The sequence below is a fragment of the Chiloscyllium punctatum genome, chromosome 2, assembly GCF_047496795.1.
Source record: "Chiloscyllium punctatum isolate Juve2018m chromosome 2, sChiPun1.3, whole genome shotgun sequence".
Taxonomy (NCBI): domain Eukaryota; kingdom Metazoa; phylum Chordata; class Chondrichthyes; order Orectolobiformes; family Hemiscylliidae; genus Chiloscyllium; species Chiloscyllium punctatum.
In genome coordinates, this window is record NC_092740.1 from 131,009,763 (window position 1) to 131,020,756 (window position 10,994).

The following is a 10,994-nucleotide window of genomic DNA, read 5'->3' on the forward strand; positions in this document are numbered from 1 at the left end:
CTAATCCAGAATCTGGTTTCCAGCATCTGCAGTCATTGTTTTTACCTATATTCGATGGAGTTTAGAAGGATGAGGGGAAATTAATTGAAATATACAGAATACTGAATGGCTTAGACAAAGTAGATGTTGGGAAGATGTCTCCATTGGTAGGAGAGACTAGGACCCGAGGTCACAGCCTTAGTGTAAAGGGAAGATCCTTTAGAACAGAGATGATGAGAGCGATCTTCAGCCAGAGAGTGGTGAATCTATGGAATTCATTGCCACAGAAGGCTGTGGAGGCCAGGTCATTGAGTGTATTTAAGACTGAGGTAGATGGATTCTTGAGTATCAAGGGCATTAAGGGTTATGGGGAGAATGGGGTTGAGAAACTTATCAGCCATGATTGAATGGTGGAGCAGACTCAATGGGATGAATGGCCTAATTTCTGTTCCTGTGTCTTGTGGTCTTGCTTTTCTGTTTTTCCTGCCAAAGTGGACAATTTCACATTTTCCCATCTTACATTCCATCGCCCTTTCTTTTTGCTCAATTGCTTAACCTGCCCATGTTCCTTTGCAGACTTCTCATATCCTCTGTGTAATTTGCTTTCCTACCTATCTTTGTTTAATTAGAAAATTTAGCTACAATACGTTTAGTCCGCTCATCTGAATCATTAATATCGATTGTAAATAGTTGTAGCCCAGCACTGATCCCAAAGTTACTTCGCTACGGTTTGCCCACCTGAATATGACCCATTTATCCCAACTCTGTTTCCTGTAGGTTAGGCAGTCTTTTATCCATGCTTGTGTTTCTGGTGAGGGCGTGATATCACTGGGCAACAAAATAAGGTTTTAGACACCAATACACAAAGGACAGGCGTTGTAACATGACTTGCTGGATAAAATAAATATTTGAAGTTTTATAATAACTATAGTTCTAGAGTGTATTTAAGTATTCAATCCTATTATTTACTCTAAGTATCTTATTGATTGAAAAAAATTAAAATATCTAGTATTTCAAGTAATTTGGTTAACAGTGGAAGCATTTTTGCATTATTTCAGTTTTAATAATCCGAATAATTGGAGCAAATAAAAAAGAAAAGTTGACTGACTTTTGGTTTAACTTGCTGCTTTACAATTTAAAACTTGTCTTAGCGTGCTGTATTGCACAAAGACAATTAATATCAGTAACCCTATGAATAATAATTAATTCCAGTCCGTGTACACATATTATGTAAAATATTACCTTTATCTTCGAGTAAATAGATTAGATTACATTACAGTGTGGAAACAGGCCCTTCGGCCCAACAAGTTCACACCGACCCGCCGAAGCGCAACCCACCCAAACCCCTACATTTACCCCTTAGCTAACACTACGGGCAATTTAGCAAGGCAATTCACCTGACCTGCACATCTTTGGACTGTATGAGGAAACTGGAGCAGCCGGAGGAAACCCACGCAGACACGGGGAGAATGTGCAAACTCCACACAGTCAGTCGCCTGAGGTGGGAATTGAACCTGGGTCTCAGGCGCTGTGAGGCAGCAGTGCTAACCACTGTGCCACCGTGCCGCCCACAAATGTTCAATTTCATTTTACTGCCATCTTTTATTTTGTTAGTCAGAGTTTAACACTAGGAATAGATATTTTACAGCACATGAAAACAATAACAAAATTTAGCATAGAGAAAAGACTGCAGAATAATATATCCGATTACACAGAAACAAAGAGAAAAGGAGAAGCAGACCATTGAGCCCTTGGTGCCTGCTCCACCATTCACTATGATTGCGGATGATCATCCAACTCAAACACCTGTTTAGCTTTTCCCCCATACCCTTTGATCCTTTAGCCCAAAGTGATATATCCAACTCCTTCTAGAAATCAAATTATTATTACTATTATTTCAGAATGCAGTATTTGTTGTCCACCACGTACTGGACTTAGCTTTCAGCATTTCAGTTTCATGAACAACATTAGTTATTCATTACTATTTACACTTAGCCACAAACTTACCAAGGCATTTTTTAACTGGAGATTATTGTGATTTGAAAGGTCATTTTGATGCAGTGGCCTGGGACCTTTGTGCAAACAGGGCAAGCAACTGTATCACCACTTAATCCATTTGGATGTAACAGGTCAATCAGAAGATTTGTATATGATCTGTTAACTATTTCTCTGTATTGACAGATGGTTCGAACATTGTGCCTTTTCTTAACTCCAAATGAACGAAAATGCTCACGACTTGCTAATGCTAGTGGTTCTTTCAAATATGATTCAGGTCTTTTTGTTCAGGGCCTTTTAAAGGTAAGATTATGTTCGTAGAGATAATCAAAATTTATTTCTTCATGCCTGCAATTTTTAATTTCCTTTTTCTCTATTACATTTTTTAATTCCTTCCTTATATTAGCAAGGACCATCCTCTGGCCTGTAGGTTGTTTATTGTGTTGTCAAAAAGTGTGATACTGGAAAAGCACAGCCGGTCAGGGAGTATCGGAGGAGCAGGAGAAACAACATTACAAGCATAAGCTCTTCATCAGGAATGTCATCACGTTCATGATGAAGAGCTAATGCGCAAAACATCGACTGTCCTGCTCCTCAGATGCTGCCTGACTAGCTGTGCTTTTCCAGCACCATTTTTTTGACTCTGATCTCCAGCATCTGGAGTCCTTACTTTCTCCCTGTTTAATGTGCTGTGTTGGTTTATGCTCAATTTTTGTTTTCCTCGATGTTACCTGTGATAACCTGTGCTCTATTACTTTTTCTGCATGAACAAAGAACTTCTGAATATTTTGGCAGAGTTTTGCTCAGTAGTAATTGCCCTACTGCCTAGGCATTGATGGACTTTTAGAGGCTCTTAGTTCATTCAGCGTTTTCTTACTCCGATCACATTTGTAATTATTGAGAGCTGATTGTTTAGTTTAAATGACAGGGTTCATTACACTGATAAGAACCGAATAGGAGCAGGAAAAGGCCATCTGGCCTGTCGAGCCTGCTCTGTCATTCAATACTGTTCAAAAATCTATCTTTTTTTAAAAACATTCAATGAGGTAGCCTCTGTACAGCAGCATGCTGCAGATTTTCACCATTAAATAATAGGCCATTTTATTGCTATTACTACCAAAATTTACCAACATTGTATTCCATCTGCCAGACCCTTGCCCACTTACTTAATCTATGTTTATCCCTCTGCAGATTTTGCGTCCTCTGCACACTTTGCTCGACCAATCATTTTAGAGTCATCTGTGAACTCTGACACACTACACTTGGTCTCCAACTCTAAGTCATGTATGTAAATTGTAAACAATTGCAGACCCACACTGATCCCTGAGGCACATCACTAGCCACTAATTGACAACCCGAAAAACACCCATTTATCCCCACTCTTTGCTTTCTCTTAGTTAACCAATCTACTATCCGTGCTAATACATTATTTGTAATGCACACACCTTTATCTTATGCAGCAGCCTTTTGTGTAGCATCTTGTCGAATGCATGAAATCTAGATACACCACATCCACCAATTCCCTGTTGTCCACCGTGCTCATAAATGTCCTCAAAGCATTCCAATAAATCAGTTTCATGAACCCATTCTGTGTCTGCCCAATGGGATAAGTTCTATCTAGATGTCTTGCTAGTTCTTCCGTGACTATAGATCCAACATTTTCCACACTACAGAAGTTAAGTAACAGACCTATAGTCACCCGTCTTGTCTTCCTCCTTTTTATTAAAGGATGATGTTACATTTGCTGTTTTCCAATCTGCTGGAATCGCCAGAGTCCAGTGGATTTTGGTAAATTACCACGAACGCATTTGCTATATCCCCCACTATCTCTTTGAGTAGCTTGGGATACATCCCACCAGGATCAGTAGACTTGTCCATCTTTAGCCCCATTAGTTTGACCAACGTTACTACTTTAACGATAATGATTGTTTATAGGTCTTCATCTGCTGTAGCCTCCTTGTCGTGTTATTTTTGTCTTCCACTGTGAAGACCGATACAAAATACCTGTTAAACACCTTGGCCATTTCCTCATTTCCCATTATTAAATCCCCCTTCTTATCCTGTAAAGGAGCAATGTTTACCTTAGCCATTCTTTCATTTTATATATTTTATAGAAAGTTTTGCTATCTGTTTTTACCCATCTTACCTTTCTTTATACCTTCTTTCTCATGGCTTTTTATTGACCTTTAAAGTTTCCCATTTGTATTTGCCACTTTGTATGCATTTGCTTTCAATTTGATACTCTCCTTTATTTTCTTAGTTATCCATGGCTGATTATCTCTTTTTGTACAGTCCTTTCTTTTCACTGGTATATACTTTTGCTGAGCACTATGAAAAATTCCTTTGAAAGTCCTTCCTGTTCCTCAATTGTCCCACCGTACAGTGTTTGCCTTTAATCATTACTAAAAGCAATTACTTAGAATTGAAGTTTCTAATTACAATAAATGTGAACTCTAATGTTCTCAGGATGCTACCGGTAGCTTTGTGCTGCCTTTCCGTCAAATTATGTATGCTCCATACCCAACCACACACATTGATGTTGACGTGAATACAGTGAAGCAGATGGCCCCATGCCATGAACACATTTATAACCAGCAGAGTTACATGAGCCAGGAACTTCACAAACTTCAAAAGACTGCATCAGAAGAAGATGTGATCCCTGATACTGTAATTCATATGGATGAGAGTTTCACTCCTGATCTGTAGGTATTTGAAAACAAGTCTTTTTTTTTAAAACAACAAAAATATACATACATTATGTTCATTCGTGTGGAATGTAAGAGCTGAACTGTATTTAGAGCAGAGACATTGGAATAACATTCAGTATTTGGTAGTTACATTCTGCAAAGCTAGGTGTTTTGTTATTGTGTTATATTAAATATATAAATTGTATTTTCCACCAGAATATGTTAACAATTTAGTTATCTGACCTGAAATTTAATATTTTTGTCAATATTTTGAAAAGCCCAGGCTAGCAGTTATAGTGGAAGTGATAAAAAGCTAACAGTATTTCTCATTAATAAATTTATCAAAGGAGAAGATTTTATTTCCATCCTGCAGTCTTGGCTTTACATTACCTTGCCAGATCAAGTATAGGAGTGAAGCAAGATGCTATCGCAATTCAAAGCATCATGTTTTCTGTGGGTGAGAAGATAGTATGCTGAATATGTTTACTGATTACTTAAATTGCATATTTATTGCTTCGTGAATGCTATTCATGGTGAGGGGAAAATAGAAATTTACTTGCATCATTTATTAATAAGATTAGGAATTAAGTGAGGTATTATGGATTCTGTTATCTGGACACCTTGAAAAGAAGGTTTCAAAATTTTGGAATGGCCACAGCTTAGAAATCTCAATATATTGTACTTTGTACAAAAGCATTAAGACTTTTTTCAGACTTTATTTATGCTGGACAATTCAGAAATCAAAACCACGAAGAGCTATTACTTCTTAGTTTGCAAGTTATTAATGAAATCTGGGTGAATGAGATACCCTACTTAAAGATAATTTCTGTATTGTTTCATCACTTATTTTCTTCCATGGGATGTGGACATCACTATAATGAAATGCATTTATTATCCATTGCATTTTCCCTGGAGAAGGTGGCAGTGAGCAGCCTTCTTGGTTTGTTGCAGCCTTTGCAAGGTAGGGACACCTAGAATGTTGTTAGGAAAGGAGTTCCAGGATTTTGGCCTTTATTGATTTCCTTGAACTGTGGTGATCGACTTCACCAACCCAAATAATTTTACCTGATTTCCATTAACTCAGTTGATGCCATACTCATTCAAAAGCTGCCTTGCTGTCTCTGTCATCTCACACCTGTAGGTCATCTCACATTTGTACATCATCTCCTTTACCCATGTTTGGACCAATGTTATAATGAGGTCAGGAGCTGAGTGGCTCTGGCATGGACCAAAATTGTCAAAGTCTCAGTTCTTGGATCATATACTGATGTCACAAACCAATGTTGCCACTAATACCAAGATTTCATTGTATGCACGGTTCAGACATAATGAAGAATACCCTTCACAGCGACCTAATTATATTGATTACCCACCTCTTTTCACGATATATTCCAGATACTTGTGAAATCCTCGATGATAAAAAAAACGAATAAAATCTATTGTGTAGACTTGCCTAAGGAGTGATTTACACTACTGTTTTCAAATAAAAGATGGTTAAAACTTCGTACCTTGAGATCTTTGGATACCAGCCCTGACATCAGTATATATATTTTTAACAAGATGTAAAACTAAAATATTAAAAATTTGAAATTCCTATAATTTCCTCTGAATTCTTATAGTTTCTTGGCTTGAAGAATTATTTTGCAGTCTGTTCATAGCTTAGTCCATATAGCACACTTTGGTTATTTATGGTTCATTAAAACAAATCCAGCTTCTGATTTCTGTGTCCCACCTATTGTAAAAATTGATACAGGGATATGTGTGGAGAATTGTGGTCATAATTCATCAGCCTAGAACGTTTAGTATTTATTATTAAATATTCCTCCAAGTAATTCCAACTTGGACATAATTGACACCCGTCACTCTCAAATTAATGAAGTACAGGAAAACATTGTAACAGTAAACCATAAACTTTTCTAGAGATTTGCTACCAAATTCTGCTTAATATCATACATATCTGCAGTTCTCACTCCACTATTTTCCAGGTATGGTATAACTGTAAATGTATAGTAACAGACTGTCAAGTTGTCAGCCATCCATATGGATTGAGCTAGGTTAATGGGCTCTATCGTAACTTATGAACTACCTCATACCTTCCTAGGTGGTAGATAAAAATAACTGTCAGTAAATATCTATATTAATAAATTCAGTTTTAAGTAATTGAATTTTGTGGTTTCTTTTTTCCCTAAATGGTTGCGGAATACTGCACTTTAAAATAATTTAGTCCCAAATTAATTTCAAATTTGAGTTTTGGAGTAAACAATCACTAATGTAATCCTTGCACAAATCACTTGATTTTTATGTAAATTATGTTTTCTATTATAAATTTGTTTCTCTAATTTGTATTCATGTTTGAATCGCATTTCAATAAATTGTTTCAGGAATATTTTCCAGGACATGATGTATCGAGATACATTGGTAAAGTCGTTTTTAGATCAGGTATGAAATATTGGAAATGAAATGTTAATAGTGAACAATTTTCAGTGATGCCTTTATCTAATAGTTTCTTAATATTTTTGTGGAAGATTGGTTCTCCTATTTGATCATGAAGACATTTTTGGTACAGTATTATCTAGAATATAGTTTATAACATTTAGAAAAGAAAAACTCAGTAAAATAGCATTTTCAAAGTATTCATATAAATCTAATATTTTGAAAATTTAAAACTGGCTGAGTAAAATTATGATTTCAAAATTTCTCTTTTACAGATTTTTCAGCTCAAATCTGGCTTGTCCCTCAGAAGCATTTTTCTGTCACAGTTTCTCCTTGTTCTTCACAGAAAAGCTCAAACAGTGATAAAATACATAGAGGATGAAACGTATGCAAAAATTTATTTTCTGATTTTATTGTTATTTTAAAATCATAAGATCTATTGAATTTCAAAAATATCTCTACTTATCTAAATGTCTTTCTTAGTAACTGCCCTCCTAAATATTTTACAGTAAGACTTAATTTGAAGTTGACTTGGGTGTTGTTTACTAAAATAGCAACAATATATTTCTTTATTGTTGTGTTTCACTTTAACATTGTTTTGCAGACCACCTGTTCTGAGGCTTGCATACTCTCCGAAATCATTTTTTCTTTGCTTCTGCACTCAGTCCAGAAATCAGTTTTTTGCCTGACTTCCATTTCCAGCCTCCATTTTACTTTTAAAGTTTCATGTCATTTGGAACAATCTTTCTCAATGGTCTTCCTCTCATTCTTGCACCTACCATTAGACCTTCTTCACCCCATCTGCTGCTCCTGCCTTCTCATCCTGCTGCCAATTCTTATCTTTAAAGTCTCAGTGACCGTTGCCACCGCAGGAGACTTGCAACTCTGCTCCTGGGTCCCATTTTGAAGATGCCCTGAAATCCTAGTAGCACATGTTCATTGGTGCAGGTAGTTCTGGACTTGTACTGACCAATGCTGCCACTAGATGGAACCTGGTTAATTAATGCTTCTTCAGGTGAATGTAATGTTAACATTTATATACAGCATTTGTCTTTATATTGTAGTACTTTTCCAAAAAAAAGAGGGTTTGTTTATAAATGTAGGCATTGAGGAACAACACATTGTAGGTGTTGAGGAACTTAACACCATCAAGTTAATGTTTTAAAGTTAATAAAGGTCCTGAAGTACTCAAATGTTTCTTTTATGTTTAGTGATATGTTTTATTTTGAAAGCTATTTCAGCTGGGAATAGACAGTAATGCACATTAAGGTATCGTACTTAAACCTGTACATAGTTTTATTTCTGGCCAGTGAATGCCCGAAAGGAATCTAGCTGCAGTTTTAATATTGATTTCTATAGGAACCTGTGATTCACAATGTTGTTTCACTTAATCGCAATTTTAAGGAACACAAACAAATTTAAGTGATAACTTGATGTAAATGTAATGCAGTCCCTCTCTTCCATAATTTTGTTTGCTACATTAATACTTGTGTCATTTCCTTGCCATTGAGAATTATTTAAAGATAATCTGATAATGAAGAAACCAGTCAGCTTAATCCAAAATTGATGGCATGAATTCTTTATCAGTTTAAAATATTAATATTGTCTCAAACTATAGACCAACTAGTTCTGTACTTCTCTACATATTACTTTTCATTTAAAAGTAAGTGTACACATCAAAATATTACAATTCTGAAACCGTTAACGGCATACTAAATGTTAACTTTATCATTTGAATCAGATTTATTGGAGTACCAGCAATATGCATTCCGCTTAAGCTTCTGAATAAGTTTGATGCTATGACATCATAGCTACAGAAATATAATGATCCTCATGTAAGCTTTTAGGATTTAATCATATTTATCATTTATTAATAATTAAATATTTTATTGGCAAACACTTCTCATTGTTTAGTCAGGAAAACAGACAGCATGGAAAATATTAATGGAAAATTATATATTTGAATGAATTGTTCATGGGCATATTTGATTATGGGACTAGCCGGATGGGCTGCAATTCTTCCTCTTTCTCTAAATATAAAATTGTTCATTAATTCTTTTGGCTAAATATTAGCCAGTGATTTTAGCACTTTTTACTAACTGACTATACTTTTATATTCTAGTCAGTTATAACTGCCAACAGCTATTTCAAGCAGTAACATATTTTGTTACTTGTATTGTGTGGCAGGTATCCCCATTCAATAGCCATTGCCAAAAGTCAAATCTTCAATAAGTAAAAATATTTTTTACAATTGTTTATGTATATACTTGGGGGATTACACTTCTAAATAACTACCTTGAATGATCCTTGGCTTACTGTTATTTTCCTTGAAATTGAATATTTAATCAATTCTCTCAGGTGGTGATATTAGAAGTGCACCTGGTTACGGCAATTAAAAAAGTTTCCTTTTCTTTGGGTATAGTGACTACATGCATCCTGATTGAAATATCGCTGAGTATTATAGTTATTTTCCTCTTTATTAAGTAGAGAATCACAAATCATACCGAGTACCTTAAATCCAGTGATTTCGTTTGAAGTTGAGTGAGAGTATTTGGGTATTCATTAAGAACGCCCTTGATGAAGGCAAAGAACGCATTTAATCAAAAGTAATGCATACCTTATAACTTGCTGTAGAGGCAGAATAAATGAAATCACGTAAATCCAGTTTCCATGCCTTAACTTCCAAAGGTATTGTAAGATGATTCAAGTGAGGACATATGTGCCAAATAGTTAAACATGAATGCAGATAAAGATCAGAGATGTTTCCGAATTCAGATATTCGGAAAAGCTGGAACATAAGCTGATAAAATTATGATAATACAGTTTCTGTTTGTTTCATGAATAGGGAACAGTACAAAATGTATAGGACAAACGAGGAAATGCATTGATTGTACCACAGTTGGAACTTGTTTACATTAAAGTTCAAGTAGATCATTTAAAAGTGCTTAAAGTTTTGTGGTTGTTATAACATTAGTAGGCAGAATACTGGTTAGTATTTTAGTATATGACAGGAGGGTATAAATGTACAGTCATTCCAAAAAAAAGGACTGCAAAGTGGTACTTGAATTCTTAAGGTAGATTGTTAGGACTTGAATTGTTCTGCCAGAAATATTAGTTTAGGCTTAATGCATCATAAATTATTTTAAAAAGACGTAGAAACTATTTACAAAAGGGCAGTGACATGAGACTAAATAGCACTCTTTGAGAACTGATACAGGCATGATGACCTGAATGGCAATGTCTGACAAAATTCTGATGTTTTATTTTGATGCTTTTTTTTTGTTTATTTCTTTAGCCAGAAGGGAAAGAAGCCATTTAAATCCTTGCGCAATCTGAAAACTGACCTTGATCTTGCAGTGGAAGGTGACTTGGCTATTATCATGGCTATAGCTGAGAAATTAAAACCAGGCTTACATTCATTTATTTTTGGAAAATCATTCTACACAAGTGTACAAGAACGTGATGTATTAATGTCACTTTAGAGACGTGTATTGCATTTCACATTATGAATAATTGTGTGTCTACTTATTGCAGATAGCTAATTAACATGACGGTGTAATTATGATAATGCATGTATTGAAATTAATGTCAAACCAAATAGTTTACAATGTTTGTATTTGACACAACCATGGAACAGCAGTCAATAAATAAAACCTAATAGCATCAAATCTAATAATCCAAATTGTGGTGGGAAATTAAACAACTAGCTAGAGGAGGAGGCTCTACAAATGTCCCAAACCTCATTGGGAGATTCCACCATCTCATTGCTAAAAACAAACTTAGAGTGTACAACCTTCTTCAGCTAGAAGAGCTGAATGGATGATTCATCTTGGTCTCATTCTGAGATGCATGGGATCACAGATATTTGTCTTCAGTAAATTCAATTCACTGTGTGATTTC

At 35.4% G+C, this 10,994-nt stretch overlaps 1 protein-coding gene across 1 annotated transcript in view; it reads left to right on the plus strand.

Annotated features, from left to right (window-relative positions):
• Positions 1-10,762, plus strand: part of c9orf72 (C9orf72-SMCR8 complex subunit) — a 30,571-nt gene extending 19,809 nt beyond the window's left edge. The window contains exons 6-10 of the mRNA XM_072589023.1: positions 2,161-2,277; positions 4,441-4,676; positions 7,043-7,100; positions 7,370-7,479; positions 10,390-10,762. Coding sequence (XP_072445124.1) covers positions 2,161-2,277; positions 4,441-4,676; positions 7,043-7,100; positions 7,370-7,479; positions 10,390-10,576 — 708 coding nt within the window. The 3' untranslated portion in view covers positions 10,577-10,762. The remainder of the gene's footprint in view (positions 1-2,160; positions 2,278-4,440; positions 4,677-7,042; positions 7,101-7,369; positions 7,480-10,389) is intronic.
• The last annotated feature ends 232 nt before the right edge of the window (positions 10,763-10,994 follow it).